The 23816-nt window shown below is 44.3% G+C and overlaps 1 protein-coding gene across 1 annotated transcript in view; it reads right to left on the bottom strand.

Annotated features, from left to right (window-relative positions):
• The window catches only part of LOC138569908 (macrophage mannose receptor 1-like), a 745141-nt gene that overhangs the window by 367737 nt on the left and 353588 nt on the right, over nt 1-23816 (bottom strand). Inside the window, exon 13 of the mRNA XM_069648337.1 lies at nt 19561-19688. Within this exon, the coding sequence (XP_069504438.1) occupies nt 19561-19688 (128 nt within the window). The remainder of the gene's footprint in view (nt 1-19560; nt 19689-23816) is intronic.

The following is a 23816-nucleotide window of genomic DNA, read 5'->3' as shown; positions in this document are numbered from 1 at the left end:
TACTTAGGTTAAATAGATTGAATTAGATGAATTTAAACTAAGAGATGTGTTCTGAGTTTTGCTAAGTACTCACAAGAGATTTTGAACAGGAAAGCGACTTGGTCACGATCTTCAGTCTGGTCAGGTCTTTCCGGATTCTGCTCACAGCGCCTGGTCTGGTCTCGGCTAGGCACAGCACTGCTTTCTCTCTGGTCTGGTCTCTACTCTGGATAGATTGAAGTCTCTAGTTTGGCTTTCTGGAGTTTGATGGAGGTAAGTATGGATTTTTCCGGCAGGGCTTCCAGCGGCAGATGAAATTGAATGTCCCTATGTGTCCTGACTCTCTGCTTTTATCTGTTTCTTGAGAATGGGTGTGTGTGTTGCATCACTAGACTTGCCCCTCTCATTCGTCATTGGTCAGGCTTCCATTCCTCCGCTTGATTGGCAAACTGAACTGTGAGTCAGATTGATGTCATTTTATGATCTCTTGAAACATCCTCCCTTATCATCTGTGCACCCAAATATATATATGATCAAAATCCATACTTCAGAGTTACACAGTTGTCTGAAATTACATATACATGGTGTGGCTGAATTTAGCCATGTCTATGTCCAAATCTGCTCATTCTCGGAGCTTGCATTCAAAGAGTGTACATAATTGACTTTTTAACTGCTTTTTCAATTTCCGACATGGACCCAACTTTACATACATGTGTGCAGGGGGTAGGGACATTAACTGATGAAGTTTCAGATTTTTAACATGCACACATTTAGAGTAATATCCACTTTTCCGCTAAAACCCCCCTGAACATACCACCGGTTCCTACCACGTCTTAAACTGTGGGCAGAAAAATCACAAGAATTATGGTATCATTTATAAAATTTTCACATGTCCGCTCTATGAGTTATTCATCTTTTTAAAGTTATGTTCTGGCTCCAAAGGGGTGTGGTTTACCCTCAGCACAAGGTTGAATTTCTGGTTCTTTCCAGTTCTGCCAAGCCAGCTTGCTCTCACAGGCAGTGCTCCTCCCAGCTCCTGCCAAGAGGAAGCTACAATTTACGACTGCGGTAATAAAAACCTTTGCCTGAGTGAAGAGGGCTTTGTTCACTCTCTTGCAGAGCACAGATAATTCAATTATCAGATAGATGGCATATCCTTAGCTTGGGCAGCAAAAGGAAGGTTGGCCTGGGAACATAGTGGTGACTCAAGTTTCACTCCTGATGGGTAGTTGCTAGGCAAAATCAAGTTCCTTAAGCCAGACCTTCAGCTAACTGGCAGGTTTTTTGTTGCTTTTTAACTTAACTTGCAATTTTACACATGCAGCTAGAATGCTGATTCTAAGTGCAAAACTATGACATTTCAACAGTTACAAAGGCATGTGACACCAAACATAGGTCACTCATTTAATCTAAACATTTTCGATTTTAGTGTCTTTCAATCCAGTGCAACTTAAACTGCTGCAATCCACAGCTTTTTGTTATAAGCATTGTTTTTGGGCTCTTCATTTCCCAGATTCTGTAGGCACACAAAACTCCATTCTACCAAATGTCTGCTGGTGTTCAGTGAATATTTTGCACATATTGCAATGTTTGAAAATAGGCATTTTGACTTGCCTTCAGGGAAACAGAGTGGTTTTAAAACGCCGGCTTTTGGATAGTGGTGAGTACTGGTACTGCACCCATTTTTGGGATTTAAGAAATGAATTCCCCACAATTCTAGGTTGCATTTGGCAATCAGCATTGCCATTCCCAATGGTTTCAGACGACTGTGCGGGTAGTCCAATGGTGGTTTTAGGCAGCGTCCTTCTGTGCCCATAACATCGGCAAAAATGGGTGGCAGCCTATTCTTCCTGCATTTCCCTGTGCATTTTCTGGGAAGCTCTGGCCATCATGATGTTTTCCATGTCAGTACTGCACAGTTTTGAGGTAGGGCTAGGATGCATGGGTAAATACATCCCACAAGCCCCCCTCTTGCGATGGCCATTCGGTTTCACTGATGGGACTCGCAAGATCTGGGATGTTTCCTCATCTTCTTCCAATAGATGGCACAGTTCAGCATCTTCTTCTCCATCCGGTCAGATCGATCAGTTCTCCTCGCCGGTCCTGATGGGAAGATTGGGCGGTACCCCGGGCCCGTTGTGTCTTTGCTCCCGGTCTCCGGATCGTCCTTCTTGGTCATCCTTCATGGTTTCATCTCTCCTAGGATGATAAAGCACAAGCGGCAATATCTACTCATAGACGTTTTTCCACCACTGTTGAGGTAGTGGGGCGGCATATGCATTTCATCATAACGAAACATTACATTCTTATTTTGAAAAAAAACAGTATCACTAGAGACAGTTTCATGTAAATCACAATATTTTAGAGACTAGATGTGGTAGGTTTTATGATTGGAACTGAATTAGTCTGATACAATACCCGCTAGGATTCCAGAGGATTCCTCCAGTTGTTGCAGAGTGTGCCTGGGATGGCAACATTTCAACTGGTTTATGTGGACCCACTTGTCTTCCCCCTCTGCCAAAGGACCTTTGGGGATGTGGATTTTGTAGGCCACAGGGGAGATCTTATCGACGATCTCAAAGGGTCCCTTCCATGTAGGCAAAAATTTGCGCTGCTTGGCCTGGTTCCTTTGGAAGTTGTATAGATAGACCCGGTCTCCCACCTGATATTCCTTCCTGGAAGTTTTCAGGTCATAATGGGTCTTCATGCTATCAGTCGATCTTTCTAGATTCCGCTGAGCATAAGCAAAAGCATGTTGGAGGTGTTTCCTTAAATTCTCTACATACTCATGAGTAGTGGAGGCATTTATCAGTGTCTGCTCTTGGGTCCTGTAGAGCAAATGCTGCGGAAGCACCATCTTGCGCCCAGTCATCAACTCAAATGGTGACATTTTGGTTGCAGATGAAGGGGTAGATCTGATAGCCATTAGGACCAGAGGTAATCGGATATCCCAACTTGGCCCAGAATCTGCCACAAACTTCTTTAATATGCTCACAATTGTCCGGTTATATCTCTCTACTGCCCCAGAAGAAGCTGGCCGATAAGCAATATGCAACTTCCTTTTGACCCCCAGTATCTCCCACATCTTTGTCATTACTTCACTGGTGAAGTGGCTACCTCTGTCTGACTCAATCCTTTGAGGTAGACCAAAACGGGAAAAGATGTGGTTAATCATCAAGGCAGCTGCAGTTTCTGCCTTGCAATTTGGGGCTGGGAGACATTCCACCCACTTGGTAAACAAGCATGTCACGGTCAACATGTACTTATTCCCCCTAGCCGAGCGAATCACAGGGCCTACAAAGTCGATTTGTAAATCTGACCATGGCAGTGTCATTCCCCTCTTTTGTAAAGGCGCCCGGTGTGTGAGGGATGATGGCTGAAATTGTGCACACACAAGGCAACCCTTCAGGTACTGGTCGAGGTCCTGCCCCATGTGTGGCCAGTATGCAACCTCTCTTAGGATTTCCAATGTTGTGTGAAACCCCCTATGACCGGCAGTAGCCGCATCATGGGCGTGACTTAACATCAGGCTTCGGAATGAGGTAGGAACCACCCACTGATCGTGGCCAGCTTTGGATTTCCTTACCAACAAACCGTCTTGGATCCGGAACATTTTGGGACATTTCATCAACACTCTTAGGTCCTCTTTCCCAATGTAATCGGTATCCGTCAGGGGAAAGTTCTCAGGGTCCTCCAGGTGCTGGTAAAATTTACCAATAATTGGATCCCCCTTCTGAGCGGTAATCAAATCAGCATCAGGGGTCTCCTTACTCCATTGTGCAATTGAAAGGTCGTTGTGAGCATTTGTCTGGGACCTAGTGATGGCAGTGACCTGGATTTCCCCCAACAGGGACTCAATCTCAATTAGATCCCCTTGGATGGCTCCGGTTTTGGCCAGCTGATCAGCTAAGTCATTTCCAGTTTTGTCTGGTCCCTCTACTTTGGAATGACCCTTGATCTTTTTCCAATAGATGGTCATCCCATTCGAGGTGACCAGATCATCAATGTTTTGGATCAACTTCCCATGTTTCAAGGGTTTGTTGTTAGCACATAACATGCCTCTGGTTTTCCAATTAACCAGGTGCTCCACAAACCCGTTCCGCACATAATCCGAATCTGTGATTATGACCAGTTCGTGGAGTTGATGCTGGACAGCAGTGAGGATGGCCTGATGCACAGCCATCAATTCTGCCACCTGACTACTTCGGGGACCAATTCTGTATCCAGCGGAGGGTTCTGGGGACTCATTCACCCATGCATTCCCTACGCCAGCCACCAGTTCTTTCTCCCCGTTGTTGTCAACATGGTAAGAGCATCCATCCACATAGACAGTGGGCATTCCCTCACACTTGTCCTCTTCAAAGACTTTGTGTGGGGAATTAAGGTATGCCTCCGTGTTGTCCTTGATTTTCAGACTTTCGTCCTCGAGACAGTTTTCTCTGGCACAATCATGCAAGTCAGCCAGACCTTGCGCGAGGGGACTCTTCTTGTTTTGGCCATATCGGACCTCCACAGGAAAGCCTTGCATTGACAGGATCCAGGAAGTAATTCGGGAATTACTCACATTTCCGGCCCGGATTTTGTCACTTTGGAGATATTGCAGAGGCTGGTGTGGAGTCTCCACTATGATGTGTTCCCCCTGGATAAACGGGCGGTAATTCTTCAATGCCCACACCGTTGCCAGGAGTGCCTTCTCACAATCGTTGAATTTTTCCTCCACAGAGGATAAAGTTTTGCTCGCATAGGAGATTACTTTATTGACCTTGTCATGCTTTTGGTATAATACTGCCGTCAAGCACGTATTAGAGAACCCCGTCTCCAGGAAGAACTCCTTGTTTCTGACAGGGTAAGCTAGGCAAGGCGCTTGTGAGAGGCTTCTTTTGAGTTGTCTTACTGCCTCGGATTGTTCTGGACCCCATTCCCACTTGACCCCCCCCTTCAGGAGATGAATCAGGGGTCTGGTGATCTCTGCGTAGCCCTCAATGAACTTTCTGCTGTAATTAGTCAGTCCAAGGAGGCTCCTTAGTTCCCGCAGAGTTGTGGGGTCTTTCAGTTTCTGAAGTGCTTCCACTTTCTTTTCCTGGGGACAGAGGCCCTGAGGAGTAATCTCATGCCCCAAGAAATTAACACGGGTTCTACACCACTGTGCTTTCTGAAAGGAAAGTTTTGCTCCGGCGGCCCTCAACTGTGTCAGAACATAACGGATCTCCGCTATGTGTTCCTCCACAGATGAACTTTTGATGAGGACATCATCTACATAAGCCAGGTTACCCCTCGCACCCAGGTCGGGCATGGCCTTATGTAGGAAAATGTTGAATTCATTGCCGGAGTTGAGGTATCCGAAGGGAGTCCGGGTCCAGGTGTACTGCTGGCCCCCAAAGGTAAAAGCCAGCTTGTATTGGTCCTTCCTACTGACAGGCACGGTCCAGTATCCATTGGTCAGGTCTATTGCAGTGAATACCTGTGACCCCTGGATCTGGGCCAGCCCTTGGTCAATGTAGGGAAGAGGCCATCGGGAAGTATGGACCCGTTTGTTGAGCTCCCTGAGGTCGGCGCAGAGTCTCCACTGGCCGTTTGGCTTCAATATCCCCAGCACCGGATTATTGAAGGTGCTGTGGACTGGACGGATTATTCCCCGGGACTCAAGGTTCTTAATTATTTCAGTAAGGGACTCCATTGATGCGAGAGGCAAGCGATATTGCTTCACAAACACAGGAGTCATGCCAGGGTCCGTGGGGATTGTTGTTGTGTGGATGTCAGTGCGACCACAGTCATATGAGTCTACCGCAAAGAGATCTTGGAAATCCAAGAAAACTTGTTTCAACTTTTGCTTTTGTTCCAGAGTCACACAGGCATCAGCTAGGTTGACTCTCTCTTCCACCATCTGCCTGAAGCCTGGAAAGACTTCTGGTTTGGCTATTTCAGCGGCCTCCTCCAGCTGGGTGGAGAAGTCCCTGGTTAGAGTGCTGATTTGGACCGGAGGCTTCAGGTGGGAAAGGCAGCCCTCATGGACCTGGAAAATCACCTCATCCCTCCTGAAGTCACAAGTCACATCTTCCTTACCATAGGGGCAGGAAGTGTACACCAGGAAGTTCCCCCCATGCCGGGTAAAAATCCTGTCTGGTGTTGTGTTGTCCTCACTGTCACTCTCAAAACAGTCCTTGGGGATTGGTCCTAACAGTTCATTTACTAAGTCGATGGAAAAATGTCGGTCATCAACCGCCATTCCAATAATGGTGCCTGCGGCTAGAGTAATACTCTTTAAGTCGCTGTTATCCACCTCTATTGGAATGGTGTCATGTTCTATGTTGACTAATGGAGTTGGGTTGACCCCTAACCCTTGCAGTTGGAGAGAAGCATTTAGATGTATGTAAGCATCAGGGTTTTTCAACTCTTGTCCCCTTTTAACTTTCACTTCCAGGGAGAATTGTCGGGTCCTTTCTGGGATGGTGACTTCCTCTTTAACCTGAATTTCGACTGCATAAGGTAGCAATTGAGCTGACCTAAATGCTTTTTCTGGATCATCAAAGCCCATGGGATTATCCGCTAATCGGGACCAAGCTTTGAAGTTTATTAGGTCCAAACTAATGGCAAAGCGATTGAGAATGTCACTGCCTAAGTAAAAGGCGGCAGTGACGTCTCGCACGACCCAACAATTGTGGACTATGCTCTTGTTGCCAATGGAGATTTTGAGCATACACCTGCTTGGCAGGAGATGTTTGGAATTAGGTACTTCCAGGTCCATTTCCCATTTGTCTATCAGTTTGAAGGTGGGAATGGCTGGATCTTTTGGGAGTTGGCGGAACATGGCTTCGCTGATGAAGCTCTTACCGTTGTTTACACACACTCGAGCGAGAACAGAGTCCTTCCCATCATTTAACTGAACAGGGATGAACAACTGCTCTCCAATTTGCTGAATATCAGCCAGGCTTTGAGCTGATTTCACATCTTTCTGGACTATAGGAGTGGGAGTTTCAGATTGTGGATTGGTATAGAATTTCAGAGTGTTTCCTTCCAGCGTGGAATACCACCTTAAACTGGAAGGAAGGTTGATTTTCAGAAATAGAGAGGACCCCCCATCACTAGTCTGTTGTCCTACCGCTATTACTGTCACGTCTGGAATCTGGTTGTTCTGGAAGTGAAATTCTACTTGGTCAGATTTTTGTTCAACCATGTGGCAGGTGCCGTTTAAACTAACATGGTTAACACTCTGTTTTAATTTTATTGGTCGGCTAGTCTGGGTCCAGAGGACCTTGTTTACACAATCAATTAGGGGTGACAACCTTCTCAGGAGGTCATTCCCTAGTAAACAAGGGGTGCCCTCTGGGGTCACAACTATGACCGGGTGTTTCAACTTATGTCGCCCAATTTTAATGTTCAAATCTGCAGTCCCCTCAACGGGAATTTCCTTCCCGTCAAAGTTCTGGAGTTGTCCAGGAAGTGAGGTGAGAGGAATTTGGTAATTCTCTCCCCTTCCTGCATTCAGTTCATCAAAGGCCCTTCTGGACAGAAGGGTAGCTTGAGATCCAGTGTCCACCAGTGCCGAGATTGTACCCTGCCCCTGTACTTGTACCGGGGCATAATATCTTCCCTCCTTCTCCTCAAGGGGGCACAGATAATGTACATTTTTGGACAACTGGTGGGCTAACTTTCTGGTTTTGGACATCGCTAGCGAGGAGATTTGGGCAGAATTCTGTGGAGAGTCTTGGGAATCTGAAAGAAAAAAATTGCAACTGGAGATCAGAGCCATTGTGGGTTCCCCTGGCTCCGTTTCTGGGCCGCCCCCCCCTTTTTGGAGGCAGTCGCCAGGATGGGTTTGAACCAGGGGATTTTCTTGCTGTTGGTTCTGGGATGAGATGGTGGGCGGCGGTAGCTCAGTCTCCACATCTCCCCAGTCTGGATTTGCATCCCTAGGGACCCATTTTTCTTTGGGAGGAGTTCCCCCCTCTCTGAAGGAGAAGATCCTTTTCCCAGGATCCTCTGAGGATCCCTCTCCCTCAAATTGGAAGATCTGTACCTCCTCCTCAAACTGAGTCTGTTTGGGTCTTTTGTTTCTCCTACCCCCCCTCTGCTCCTTAGGAGGCAGACTTTCAGGGGCAAGAGATTTTGTTTCCGGTTCCTGGGTTTCCAGGGGCTGTTTACAAGTGAGGAAGGAAGCTTCCTCCAAGGCTTTACACCCCCCTTCCCTTTGTGCCTCCTCCCTGGGAACCGGTGAGTTATCGGGGTGCTGCCCCCGTCATTGTTCTGGAGCACCAGGTCCAGAGTTGGGTGCGTTCTGCGCCGGCATGCTGATCTGAGGGTTCTGCTGTGCCCTCAGTATATGACCCATATCCCGCGCCATGTTTTGAACCTGGCGCTCTAACTGGGAAACCCGCTCAGGCTGATACGGGGCCCTGTTTTCTCCCCTGGGCTGATCCCGGGAAGGGTAGCTGTCCCTCCTCTGGTAGTACCCCTGGTTGGGAAGATTTTGGTACCCCTCCACCCTTGGCCTCCCCTCTCCCGGATTCAGTGGTCTGGGCTCAGGGAATTGAGGAAAGAAGGATGGATGATTTTGGGGTTGGAAGTCGGGTGGATATCTGGGGAAAAAGTTCTGCCCAGGGTTTGGTAAATTTCTGCCCTCCTGTGGGAAGTTTGGAGGGAAGTTCCCTGGGTTAGGTGCTTGGCTGGATCCCCCCCCTTGGGCTGGAGGAGTCCACACATAACCCAGGATGGGTCGATTTCCCTTGTAGCGAGGACTTACATAGTCAGGAGAGCGAGGGACCCCATTTGTGGGGCTGCCTCCCTGGCTCCCTGTCTGTGACTGGCCCGAGGACCTTCTGGGCCTAGCATTATTAGGTGCAGGCAGGTTTTTAGGCCCCCCCATCTCCAAATCCAAAACGGGGGTAACCTTTACCTCTGCCACCTTGGCAGCAGCAGGGGTGCTGTTGGCTTTGGGGTTTTTCTGGGCATTGCTTTTATTTTCTATGGGCTTCTGCACCTCATAGATCCGGGTAGCCTGTTCAATGACCCAGTCTAAAGATCTTTTCTCATGAAAATCCCTCACAAGCTGGGTCATGATATATTTGGGCAAGGCATGGAAAAATGTATTGACAAACTCTCTACTATCTGTGCGCACCCTTCTGGTGGTTTGCGCAAAAGCACGCTTTAACTCCTGCACAAATTCTCGTGGGGCCTGATCCTCCCCACATTGCAAATTGTAGGCCGCCTTGCGAGCCTCTTGAGGATTTCTGTGAACAGAAAAATGTTTCAGGATGGCCGCCTTATAGGTGGACCATCTTAAATAATTTTGGTCCTCCAGCCCCGCAAAGAAACTGGAGTATTCCGGGGAGAAGGTCCACTTTACATATTGAATGCAGCTTTGGCTGTCCTTCAAATGGAAAGTCTCCATCATTTGTTCAAACAACTCTAAGTGCTCCCAAACAGAATACTTAGCGTTCTTATGGTAAGGCGTGATGACGCTCCTGATCGCCTTAATCTGCTTTAAGGGGTCCTTAAGCAAGGCCCTTTTTGCCTTATTGGCCTTTTTGGTTCGGGTAACCCTTGTCCATTCTTCCTCGGACTCAGAGGCACTGCTCCCAGAGGTTCCCGTCTGTTCTTCCAGGTTTTCCCGGATTCTGCGAGCCTGGGAATGGCTGGCAGAATGTGGGGACCTGGTCTCCTGTGCCCTGCGCAGTTCAGAGGAGTCTTCAGATTCCTCCTTGCGGCCAGGATTTGATGGGTACCCCCTCCACTGACCTAACTGGGCAGAGGTTTTCAGGATGCCCTTAATGGGCCTACTCTCCTGGGGTTCCCCATTGAACTGTACTGTACTTGGGTGCCCATACCCGGATGCCCACCCCTCCATTCCTGAGTGGTTCTGGCCTATGAGCCCCATACTCTTAGCTGGATAGTAATCTGCCATCCCTGTGGCCCTGTGCTCATGTGCGCCAGGGGACATGGGGGTGGTAGAGTCCAGGGACTGGGGGAGATGAAGGCCCCTGGTGTTAGGGCTCCTGCGGTTATGGTCAGGAATCTCTCTTTCCCAGCGGACCTCATCTCTATCCGCCCCTGCTCCCTGTTGCAATGCAAGAGCCTGCATTTGTGCTTTCAGTTCCTCTGTTAAGGCCTTACTCGACTCTATCAGTTTCTCCTGCATCGCTACCTGTTGCTGGAGCCTATCATTGTGTTGACAGAGGGCCTCATTCTCCCTCTGTGCTTCCTGGTTGGTCCTGGAGAACTGGGCCAGTCTTTGCTGCAGGAGGTTTACCTCCTGGGCAATGTCCCTATTGGCCTGCTCCTTTCTTGCTAGAGCATCTTCCACCCTTCTGGTGTGCTCTACCAAGTTCTGGTTTTCTTTTTGGAGATCACCCAGCCCCTGGTGGGCCAGGTGATTTTCTTCCATTTTTCTTTTTAAATGGCAGACTTCCTGGCCTAAGGCGTCTCTTTCCTGACTAAGAGCCTGCATTTGTGCCGCCAGGTCGTCCCTTTGCCTTTGGAAGGCACCAGCTTTCTGGCGCTCCTGATCAAACTCTGCCTGGGTATCCAGGTCTTTCAAAATCAGCTTGTTGCTCTCTACCTTCACTCTATCTAGATGACTTTGCAGGGTGGCTACCTGCTCCGTGCATGCCCTGTTAAAGTCTAATTGTTGCTCCAGCTTTTTCTGGCTCGGCAGTAAGGAGTCCAAACTGTCTTGGTGCTCCTTCTGCAGGGCCAGAAATCTGGTATCCTGTTCTGACTTTTCCTTTTGCAGCACATCCATATCCTCCTTCATTTTAGTGATGTACAGTCTGCTGTCATTTTCTGACTCCTGGCTCCTCTGCAGCCTCTGCTCAGAAGAGACCAGGTCAGATTGGACCTTCTGTAATGCCAGCAGTTGCCTACTCGCCAGATCTTGGCCTTCAGCACATTTGTCCTGCACGGCTCCCATATGTAAATATAAATACGCCGCTACCCTGGCAATCTTATTGTGTTCATCTTTGGCTTTAGGAGCCATATATAGTTCACTCAGGGCCACATGTAAGGGACCCTGATCTCTATATATATCTGACCCTGTTTCAGTGACCTGTTGTGTGATGGCCTGCAACCACGCATCCTGGCCCTGTTCGGTCCATTCACCTCTCACAAATAGCTTATGCAAGAGGTGCTCTCTGGCTATTTTCATGTCTACTAAGGTCGTCATTCTAGAGATTGGTCTCTGTCCTGACTTACAGAAGTTTGTATTTTATTTTTGCAGAACAGAACTTTTCTTGGAGTGTCCCTTTTGAGGAATGCTTCACAGCGTAATGCAGCGTGGTGATCCAACCGGATGTATGTATCCCGTCAGTTCGCACACTGTGTTAAGCTGCACAAATGGTAAATCTAACCCAACGTCTCGGCTCGAGCCCCCAATTTGTAAGAGGATTCAATTCAACACTACAGCTAAGTCAACGCCTAGTCTGTAATACTGAATGAAAACCCTTATTGATATATCTTTAGGTCCAGTTCATGCGTTCTGGATGACTACCCCTATATAACACCCCTCTCTTGGAATCCCCCTGACCCCACTGAGCCAAGAAGTAGTTCTGTTTTGCAAGTTTAAAGGTTTATTTGATAATTTAAAATAGATATATATATCACGCTTTATAATAAATTAATAATTGAATAGCACACTGGTAAATAGGAACAAAAGTATAATGTGGTACAAAATGCTTTATAGAGTTCAAATGGATGCAAGGTTGAATGAATGAAATGCAGTATAGAAATACTCAATATGATTTCAACAAAACAATGTAATCACTTTTCTCTGGCAATTCCCCCCCCCCCCCCTTGATGCAAGGCAAGGAAGTGGAAGGAAACACACAGTTCTCAGAAATGCAATCAAATGTGATTCAGTTCAATCCCAGCAAGCTTACAGAAAACAGATAGGAGTTTTGAAAACACAGGCAAATGCTTTGATAGGTGCTAGCAATGAATGAGAAATATGCTGGAAACGCTCTTAATTCCCTTTTAGAGGTTCAGGATGAGTGGTATCTAGTTAATATTGGTCCAGGCTCACACTAGCAATGATGCAAGGATAGTTAGCAGGTTAAACGAATTTCTGGCAAATGGAAAGCCAGCAGCAGCAGTTTTTTACATGTGAAGAAATTGCAAATCGCGGCAAAATTCGCGGATGCGCCGAGCGCTATTACAGAGGAACCGCAAGGACTATCTCTACCGTTTTGGGGTCCTAGGAAAGCCTAGGATCTCAGGTTCCAAATGAAAGTTATTGCAAGTCTCTAGCCCAAACGGTTGCGGAGATATGAGTAATTTAGTAAAGGTCGTTTTTGGTTTTGTAAATTTTAAACGCACACTTTGACAAGTGACAAATTTTACTAGAATTGACAGGTGACAGCTAGGAGGCAGTTCTACTTAGGTTAAATAGATTGAATTAGATGAATTTAAACTAAGAGATGTGTTCTGAGTTTTGCTAAGTACTCACAAGAGATTTTGAACAGGAAAGCGACTTGGTCACGATCTTCAGTCTGGTCAGGTCTTTCCGGATTCTGCTCACAGCGCCTGGTCTGGTCTCGGCTAGGCACAGCACTGCTTTCTCTCTGGTCTGGTCTCTACTCTGGATAGATTGAAGTCTCTAGTTTGGCTTTCTGGAGTTTGATGGAGGTAAGTATGGATTTTTCCGGCAGGGCTTCCAGCGGCAGATGAAATTGAATGTCCCTATGTGTCCTGACTCTCTGCTTTTATCTGTTTCTTGAGAATGGGTGTGTGTGTTGCATCACTAGACTTGCCCCTCTCATTCGTCATTGGTCAGGCTTCCATTCCTTCGCTTGATTGGCAAACTGAACTGTGAGTCAGATTGATGTCATTTTATGATCTCTTGAAACATCCTCCCTTATCATCTGTGCACCCAAATATATATATGATCAAAATCCATACTTCAGAGTTACACAGTTGTCTGAAATTACATATACATGGTGTGGCTGAATTTAGCCATGTCTATGTCCAAATCTGCTCATTCTCGGAGCTTGCATTCAAAGAGTGTACATAATTGACTTTTTAACTGCTTTTTCAATTTCCGACATGGACCCAACTTTACATACATGTGTGCAGGGGGTAGGGACATTAACTGATGAAGTTTCAGATTTTTAACATGCACACATTTAGAGTAATATCCACTTTTCCGCTAAAACCCCCCTGAACATACCACCGGTTCCTACCACGTCTTAAACTGTGGGCAGAAAAATCACAAGAATTATGGTATCATTTATAAAATTTTCACATGTCCGCTCTATGAGTTATTCATCTTTTTAAAGTTATGTTCTGGCTCCAAAGGGGTGTGGTTTACCCTCAGCACAAGGTTGAATTTCTGGTTCTTTCCAGTTCTGCCAAGCCAGCTTGCTCTCACAGGCAGTGCTCCTCCCAGCTCCTGCCAAGAGGAAGCTACAATTTACGACTGCGGTAATAAAAACCTTTGCCTGAGTGAAGAGGGCTTTGTTCACTCTCTTGCAGAGCACAGATAATTCAATTATCAGATAGATGGCATATCCTTAGCTTGGGCAGCAAAAGGAAGGTTGGCCTGGGAACACAGTGGTGACTCAAGTTTCACTCCTGATGGGTAGTTGCTAGGCAAAATCAAGTTCCTTAAGCCAGACCTTCAGCTAACTGGCAGGTTTTTTGTTGCTTTTTAACTTAACTTGCAATTTTACACATGCAGCTAGAATGCTGATTCTAAGTGCAAAACTATGACATTTCAACAGTTACAAAGGCATGTGACACCAAACATAGGTCACTCATTTAATCTAAACATTTTCGATTTTAGTGTCTTTCAATCCAGTGCAACTTAAACTGCTGCAATCCACAGCTTTTTGTTATAAGCATTGTTTTTGGGCTCTTCATTTCCCAGATTCTGTAGGCACACAAAACTCCATTCTACCAAATGTCTGCTGGTGTTCAGTGAATATTTTGCACATATTGCAATGTTTGAAAATAGGCATTTTGACTTGCCTTCAGGGAAACAGAGTGGTTTTAAAACGCCGGCTTTTGGATAGTGGTGAGTACTGGTACTGCACCCATTTTTGGGATTTAAGAAATGAATTCCCCACAATTCTAGGTTGCATTTGGCAATCAGCATTGCCATTCCCAATGGTTTCAGACGACTGTGCGGGTAGTCCAATGGTGGTTTTAGGCAGCGTCCTTCTGTGCCCATAACATCGGCAAAAATGGGTGGCAGCCTATTCTTCCTGCATTTCCCTGTGCATTTTCTGGGAAGCTCTGGCCATCATGATGTTTTCCATGTCAGTACTGCACAGTTTTGAGGTAGGGCTAGGATGCATGGGTAAATACATCCCACAACACCTAATGTCCATAGCAGACATTTAGCTGACTTCTTTGTAGCCTGTTTGTCCATCCACTTACTTCAGTAACATGAACATGGACATTGTCAAAGGGTATGTTCTCATTTGCATTGGGAATACAAAAGAGCACACCCCAGCTCAGTGCACACCCATAGCAACAGTGGGTGCACAGACACCAACAATTGCCCTAATGGAAAAACATATCCTAACAATGCATTTCTGCCCCAGGACAAATGACTAGGAATGGAGCCAACATTGACCTGGTGCAGAAATGCATTAAAAGAATATGTTGTTCCCTAGAACAAGTTTTTCCCTAGTAATATTTGCCCTTACACTGGTGAAAAGTGTCTGTAATCCCACCCCATGTTTTTCCTGGGAACCCAGGTTATGGTTTTACTTCCACAGAGGTGTGTTCAAAAAATGTAGAGGTCTTCCTGAAGAGCCTTAATTTACTTGACTATGATATGTGGGCCTGCACACAATGTGCTATGTTAATGTTAATCTAAATCTAAAAAAACAAGTGTAATAATTTTTGCTGGACACCAATTATGGGCTGGTAAGATAATGCTGCTGCAGAACTGAAGCTATAGGTAATCATGTACAGCTCTTCTACGTCAATGGCTCATCCACTAGTCAGTTATGCTCCATTACAATTTACAGACCTGCAGCCATTCAAGTTGTTTTAGGAGTGGTTGCAAGTATCTTGAGTGTTGGTGTGTTGTATCTTGGTTGAGGAATAACAGTCAATTATTACACTAGTTTCACCTGTATTTGCTTACTAATACTTGCATGTAACACTACTTAATTTGATCTGAAATATTCAGACAGCCTTATTTTAGAATGATTTGTGCATTGAAAGTGAGGTGCAATGCGTTTATGCCTCCATTTAATCCTCCAGGACATTTTAAGATATCCTTCGTGCTGACCTCCTCCTTCTTGTGCTCCATGAGATTTTCGTGCAGGCGTAAATGTTATGGATTCATTTGGAATCTGCTTCAGTTTCACAACTGATCAAAGCCACGAACATTCTATTGGAATCATTTGTAAACATTGTCTGCAACGCTTAATTTGCAGGCAGGATCTACTTACTTATGAGGCAGAAAGAAAAAGGAAAGTGTCAAAGTGAGTCTGTCTCTTGTTCATTTAAAATTGTAAGCAGGGGGACCACATAGCATGCAAGTGGTAATGTTGGTGGTCCCCTGCATACAAGTTACATTTATTATAAAATGTGGCTCGTAATGTCAGAAGGCTATACTTATATTTACTCTATCATGTAAACAAAGAGCACATGCAAGGCAATGCAAAAGCGCAATACCAACTCAACCACAAAATAGAGTGCTTAGAGTCGGTTAGTGTCAAGCACGTTACAGTGTGCCAGCCACAAACTGTGGGATCTTTTCAGCCCAGGAAAACGAACAGAAAGGCCAGGTTCGGCCTCTAATTTGAAAACATTTTTCTTATGCAAAGGCACATTACGTTATTGATTGAGAGTCACAATGCGACACATTAAAATGCTGTGCCCCTTGAAAACAGAGTACAAATTGGTCCTCGCCTGTGAAATTCAAAGCCATGTTAGTATCTTTCATTTCATGTGATTAAGGCACACTTTTCAACACAGGAACTGACATCATGTTAAATGGAAAGGCATGTGCATTTCACAGGGCAAATAAAAGACCTGGGAGGAAAATGCAGCATTGTTTAAATGAACCATATCATCAAGAAGGGCCTGGATATTGATGGTGAGATGCAATTTATTGAAATAAATAAAAGGCTTCACATGAGAAACACATGCCATAGATTGAAAAGGCTATTTTCTTTCAGATGCAACATGTAAATGTAGGTTTCGATTTCCCAAGGAGTTCATTGCTGGGCAGAACAGTCAGGCAGTGATCAAAGAACTTTATGGGACCTGGTCTCCTGGATTGGTCATAAAAGACCATTAGCCTTATAGAGAAGAAAGGCTGATGGGATAGTTGCAGGAAAAATCAATATTGCAGCACAATGGCCTGGTCACATGTTTTAAGATAAATGAAACCTACATGCTGCAATGGAAGTGAAGATTTGCATATCTGTTTGAACGTTTCCATTAGTTCAAATGGACTATCATAATTGTTCATTTTCTCAGCAATGATAAGACACAACAGGTCAATTCCGGTGTCATTTTAAAGCTGGTGGCAAATCTAGTGTGTGGTTCCATACTTGGTTTCAATTCAACTTCAGAACTCCCAGAGGACATCAGCAGAGGGGGGTTGAACCTTGGAGGAGGAGAATCCATAAAGGTCTAATGAAAATGTAGTGCTAATAAGTAAACCCCTACTGATCTCAATATTTCGGGGGCAGGAGGGGGGCTTATAGGGTAAAAAGCCCTCACTGTATGTAGAAAATAACAAACTTGCCTGAAAACCATCTGGGAGAGCTGCCTAAAGATCTTGAGGGAGACTTGCCTACAATCCATCTGGGTGAATCCTGACACAGCTGCCTGACATTACCTGTGTTGAGAGGCAGCAAAATTGATGGAGAATTAACCTGGCATGGGCGACAGAAACAAGGGAAAGCCTAAAAGCTGACTGGGCCCTAAGATTAAGGAGAGACAAACGAGGGATGGATGCTGGTGAATATCTTTATCTGAAATGTTTGACCAGACCCCTGCGCTACCCAAATAGGAGCCTTGATGTCTTTCCTGTGTGCCAAAAACAGAGGTTTCCAATGTGAGTATATAATCCAAATGAAACTGATTGTGTGGGGATCTATCTGCCTTAATATTTTCCCTTAATAGTGGGTGGGGGCAATTGTGTAGACCCTTAGCATATTTGACTGAATATTAATTAAATTAACTCCCATATAGATTGACGCAGGGGGACCTTGGGGGAATTTGAACGCTCTGCCCTCCTTCATAGCAGGAACATATATTATAATTATTAAAGTAATTGGGTACACTTATTTTACATGTCAACCCCAGACTTCTCTAAAGAAAAGGGGTGTCCTTGTGGCAAAACGAAATTCCTAACTGTCCCCACTCCCCAGACCTTTCCTTTACACCAAGGGGTTACCTTGGGCCAAAAAGAAATTCCTAACTGTCCCGACTACTTAGAACTGGCCTTTACCCAGGGTTGTGCTGCACATAAGTGATGCCTGGGAATTTGCTGTTGGGGAGAGAAGTGAAACCAAGTTTAATTCTGCATTGAAAAATATACACTCTTTCCTAATAGTGAAAAGGTTACACTGATAGCAGACCGATTTTGTATTGCTGTTGGATGAAAAAGGAAGAAGTGTTCTATTATCCTCAAAAGTCTAGGTGATTTCGAAACTGCTAGCATTTTTTTTAAGTGTGCAGGTAAATGAAACCTATGATATGATAGTTTATTTATATAGCGCCCATACACAGTGTTTTTTAAAGTGCGTCAAGGTAAGGGAGGGAACAAGGGAAAATTCAATTAGATTCTTAGAGGCCATGAATAGTAAGGATGTGAAATTAACTATCGTACTCGGCCTGACGATATTTTAGTGCAAGTGCTAAGACATAGATAAGAAAGGGAGGGGGAGAGTGGGAAGGAAATGGAAACAGACAGGCAACTACCGTAGTAGGCCTGATGACAGAGAAAAACAAAAGGTGAGGGTGAGGGGTGCTGAAAGGGAAGGGAGGAACAAAAAAAGCGACTATTGTACTAGGACTGACAACATTTCAGATAGCGCTGGAGGGGGGGGGTAAGAGGAGGTTGCTATCATACTAAATCCAGGGATAATTCTGTAAGTGCATAGAAGAAAGTAAGGGGAGGAGGGGAGGAGATAGGAAAAGGTAGAAAGGGAGAGGAGGAGAGAACAGAGAGTTAGCAGTCAAAAAGAGTGGAGAAGCAAGAGAGGAGAGCGAATACAATTACAGAAGTCAGTAGGAACACATAATGTTGCAAGCCAGGATACAAGATGAAGATGGGAACAGCCTGATTCAGGGCCACCATGAGTACAAGATGAAAAGGAAGTCCAGCATGAGAGTTGAGAAACAGTGACCCACTGTGAATCAATGAAGTCCATAAAAGTCAAGTCCAGCATTAGCCACAAGACGGAGTTGGTCAAATCAGAATGTATCAGGACAGACTCCCGCAGAAGTAGGCTGGAGGAGGAGGGAGGGGGAGCAGGGTAGAAGAATCAAGCAAAAGAGGCTAAACCTGTGTGCGAGAAGGGTGGGGGCACAAGGGAACAAATAGGGGGAGCTGAGAGGGGCTGGCCTGTGGGGACAGAGGGAGTAAACACATGTTGGTGCTTACCTGCTGTCTGATCAGGTGTTCGGGCCATGGGTCCTCCTAGTCCGTACAGGTCCAAATAGGAATTGCCCTTTTCTTCATCTGCCCTTAACTTCGGGACGCCTGGGCAAGAGACGCCCTTGATCTTAGAGTTAAGAGCAGGAAGGAAGAGGCAGGGCTAAGAAGGTGGGTGGTGCTTAGGCCAGGTGACCTAGATCCACTTGCACCTGCTCCGCATCTGCAAAGGAAAAGAGGCTGGAGGGCTCCTTAAGTAGGGAAAAAGAGCAGCAACCAAGAAGGCACCAGGTGGGCGGGGCTTGCTAAGTTGGGAAAAAGAGCAGCGAACCTGGAAGGCACCAGGTGGCCGGGTCTTAGGCCAGGTGAACTATATCCACTTGCATATCTAGTATTGCATGGGAAATAGTTTGAAAACCAAAACTGTGCTTTTGTTCTAAATCTAACCTTTATCAAGTAATATTCGCGCTATAGTAATGTGCCAAGATATTATTTATTGTCAACATAAAAAGGTGTTTTTGGGACAAAGGTTTTGAACTGTTTATTTGGCTGTGTTCCCTGCATCTGAAACAAAAGGAAAACGTGAGTTTTGTTTTGAAGCTTTGTTTTGTGCCACAGAGAAGGTGGCGTGTGTAACCATCTAAAGCCATTATTAATTGAACCTATAATTTAAATAAATATATGTTCTCTCTATTCCACGGTCTGGTTCTTGGCTCATTGTTGGCACAGGAGGAAGGATCTACGTGGCAATATATGAGTCATAGATATGGCTAGCTGAAGCAAAAGAATCGCTGTTCTGTGGGTCCTCTTGAGTGGGGGCGGCAGGGAACACCCATGTTAAGAGTAGTCTCTCAATATATAATCTCAAAACCTTCCCTAATTCTTCCTCACAGGCTTGGGCTTGATCTAGTAATTTATGTTGACAGATCACAGTTACCTATTAAAATAAAACATTTCACAGTTTTCAAAAACATTTTTGTAATTAAAAAACTAAAAAGGCAGTCATCTGTTGAGACACTTACATCAGCTCAAGCCAGACTGAGTTTTCCTCCTCCTTACTATTGAGAGAGAGTAAATCTCCCCCTATGGCTCTACAATAATCCCGGGCTTCAAACCATGTCTTTCTTTCTTCGTGGTCTTTGTTAAAAATCTAGAAAGTAACAAAACACAGATTTACAGAGAATAGATGTACAAACGAGGAAACAGCCTTTTGCATCTCTCTTGTATTGCATTTCTATGGACACTTTGATCACCATGCTTGTCTGTCTCTAGTTCTCTAGTACAAGTGTTATTATCTTTCTTAGTTAAACATTGAGTGAAGAGAGTCTTGTACATGCCGGTCCAATAGCGCAGCGAGTAGAGCGCTCGCTTTGACATCTCTGCAGAGCCCACTAATGCAGATTTGAATCCTGGCAGCGCCAAACTCAGCCTCTCCTCCTTCCGAGGTTGATAAATGAGCACCACACACTGTGCGTAATAATAAACAGTGCTCATTTGCCTGAGTGTTCATAGCGCTATTTAAATGCTAAATAATTATTAAGTCAAAGCATGCTTAGGCCTATATACTGTGCTTCTCAGGTTCTGGTAAAATCAATTTAATGTACATCTTCCAGCATATCCAATGTTTTATTTTATGTCTATCTTGTTATACCTGATACTCAACAAGTTGTCTATCATAGTTAGCTAAGGCAAATGTGTTTTATTGATACACTTGTCACAGGCAGAGTCCCCCATTATTCTAAGAGTCATTGATACCACAATCGGCCCTCTATGGAAAATCCATGTGGATGGATATATTGTCCTTCACTTGTCTGCTCTCCCCTCTTTCCTCCCCTGGTTGCTTGCAGATCCCTTGCTGCCAAATTTCCCGCCCGCCCTCATTGTTAGCTCCGTGCTCCAGTGTATTTCTGCGTCCCTCACCGTGGCCTGCCCCTGATGGTCCCTAAAGCGTTCTGTTGCTTCGTGAAGCTAGGTCCGTGCTCATTAAATAACCTAATATTTATAATAATAGTTGTTACACCACAAGAGCTGCCACAACGAGGCTTGTTGCTCAGTCTCTTCTTCTCGCTGTGTTTTATGATGCCAAGTCCTTGTTGCAGCCATTTTCAGGGGACTCAGATATCACTCACTCCTCAAGCAAGTGTTGTGGAAAACATGCCAGTGTTCTCCAATGTAAGACGACTTATTCAAGTCCTCTTCTTCCCTAGTATGTCACTTAGCCCAATTTATAGAGTTGGCCATTTAAAATAACCAGCCACATACAAGACTCTTCACTCAATGTTTAACTAAGAAAGAGAATAACACTTTATTTTGTCCGCAGTCATTAACAATAACAAGACACGTACCATACATTAATATAATTCAATAGCTTAGAAGCCCTGTTTAGACAAATTAAAAAGAACATTGTTCCAAAAATTAAAAATGCATATTATTCCTATTTCTATACTTGGTTGTGCTAAAGTTTGGCAAACAAGGCTATGATCATAACAATATTTTTATATACTGGTGAATATTTAAGAAAGATAAAAAAACTTGATTTTACCACATTCGTTATATACATTTTTTGAAACTTTTTTGACAAATATTTTTTACGAGCTCACCCGATACATGTTTTACTCTACCTAGAGCTTCCTCTGGGCCTTAATGTACAAATACTTTCTGTGTCGGAAATAGATTCCTTAAATCAATTTACAGAAACTCCATATATTGTTGTTTTAATAGCAATGTCCTCTTATGACAAGTGTCTTGTGATATATATAACTTGTCCTTCAGAGTTCAGGTATGTAAACCTAGCACCTAGATTTACTTTTCTTTGTTCTGAGTCTGCACAATGTTTGATTTTTCTTTGTAATTTAAAGTTGCGTGTAAAACAGGTCTTCTAATTATGAATTCAGGGGTCTGGCCATTCATTTAGGAGTTTACATTGAAAATCACTTAAATTTGTAGTCTGTGACCGGTTATGTTTGCTCGGACACGGGCCTGTGGAGTTCCCCATCTATAAACACTGATTGAAAAGCTATGTCTTAAGATAGAGTTAAACACTTGTAAGCCAAGCAAGCAAAACCTGTTTGTAAAACATCTTTCAAAGGGTATTCGATGTTTTGATCCTGTGTCTTCCACTTGCTCCTGCTCCCCTTCCCCTGGCACTTTTCCCCTCACTTCTCCTCTGCACTTGCACAATCTCAATGTCACTTGGTTTAGTAAGATCGTTGTCTCTGTCTTCCCTCTGTCACCCTCCCTTGCCTCGTCGTGCCTTGAAACACTTGTGTATAGGTGCGTTATAAATGTAACATCATATCATATCATTCATGCAAATAATGTATATAATCAAAGTAGCAAAAATCATATTTTGGCCTATGTTAAATATTCACTGGTATAAAAAATGAATGTTTTGATCGTGATCTTGTTTTCCAATCTTTACAACAACCTATGATTAAGTGAATTTTATCATGGCGCTAGGGGTATGTGTGCTAATTTGTAAATCTTGCAGCTAACCAATCTACTATTGTTTAAAAAGCTGGAACCAGGTCTTAGCCTAATTCGAACCAGTTTTCATAGTGCATTCTAAATAGTGATAGTAGTGCTTCGATGTAAAAAAAAGCAGTTGATTTGGTCATGATGTCACAAATGTCGCAATGTGGTGAGTTGTTCTCGAATGTACATGATCAGCAGTGAGTGACTTGCACTCTGCAGCTCAACTGAATTCCCCGGAAGGCTCGACACAGCAAAGTGTAGTTTGAGGCACAGGCGATGGGGAAGTTGGTTTGGGTCATCAGCTCAATGGTAGTTCGACGCCAGCTCGATCAGCTCGATGTGGCTCCAACCAGGAATTGCTGTGTTCTGCAACCAGCATTGACAAAGGAAGTACCTGTGGGCTTGAGTATTCTGTGTCTTCTTTCAGCAAACTTTAGGAAAATAATGCTCGCTGTGGTTTTCCCAGTCCAGGGAAACACTTGTGACATGTTTGCAGGGTCTTTGCCACAGTCCTGGGCAGTGCTCCCGGGGTACCAGCAGTCTTTAGTAATAGGAAAGTTTTGCTTCTAGCAGTCTCTTCTCTCTTGTCCTCCAGATTTGGTTAAAGGGTGAGCTGCCAACTCTCCTGGACCTCTTGTCTTCACCCTATGCTAGGGAATTTGAGCTGCTTCAGATTTAACAAGAGTACTGTCTTGAGCCTTCTTTTTAAAGATGATTCTTCAAGATGGTTCTTACAGATGGTTCTCCAAATGTGAGGTTTGGTCACACATATAGTCAAATTCTGAAAGGGTATTAGTCCTATTTCTAGCCTTCTGTTAATGGCTAGTCAGTGCCACTGTCATATATTTTCCCTCCTTTTCTGTCATACTAAGAGTACTTGATTTGCGGAAAGTGAGGCTGAGTTACCAAGGAAGTGATACACTGTCTGAAATAATACGGCCTAAGCCGTCTTCCTGTAACTTCCCTCACCTCGGTCCAATCCACATCAGTGTATCCAATGTTTATTATCCCCTTTCAAATATTCACATTTGTTCCACAACTTTCCCTGGAGTGCCTGTTACCAGCCATACCCTCTGAGGTAGCCAGTCTCTTCCCCTGGGCCAGCTGTTAGATTCCCACTGAGAATACAATAGGTTTCGTGGGCCCATGTGTTATGGAAATGATTTGTGGGGACAATAAGGCCAACCTTGGTATGTAGATGCAAATAACACACTTAAAGGGCCATATGTTAAGGTTTGTTCACGATACACAAGAGTACACATATAATCAAATAGATGCAAAGAAATGTATGAGTGAATGTGTAGGTAGATTCAAAATAATTCAATGTGTACCCTGCTCACTATAAATATCTTTCTTAATTTATTATCACATAGACATAGACAAATAATGGGTTCAAAAGGCTTAGACCGGTATTCAGGTCACTCCAAAGTGACCTCTGCTGTCTAAGAACTCAATAATCAAACAAGAAATAAGACAACCAATACAGTCTTGATTAAAAAAATGTCGCTGTTACAATACATTGTTCATGAAAAATTTCCAACTACATTATTGCTTATAAGAATTAAAAGCATTCTGTTTTATCAAGTACAAGTCACCTTGGGGTGGGCTGAACACCGGTATAAGCCTTTTTGACCTATTGTTTTTCTTTGTCTATGTGATAATAAATTAAGAAAGATATTTTTATTAAGCAGAGTATAAAGTAAATTCTTGTGACTCTACCTACACTTTATCATTCACTCATACATGGATCTATTTTATTATATGTGTACTCCTGTGTATCGTGAACAAACCTCAACATAGGGCC

The sequence above is a fragment of the Ambystoma mexicanum genome, chromosome 2q, assembly GCF_040938575.1.
Source record: "Ambystoma mexicanum isolate Mex_15411 chromosome 2q, UKY_AmexF1_1, whole genome shotgun sequence".
Classification (NCBI taxonomy): Eukaryota; Metazoa; Chordata; class Amphibia; order Caudata; family Ambystomatidae; genus Ambystoma; species Ambystoma mexicanum.
Note: the sequence above shows the minus strand (reverse complement) of the source record. Positions and strands in the feature narration are given on the sequence as shown.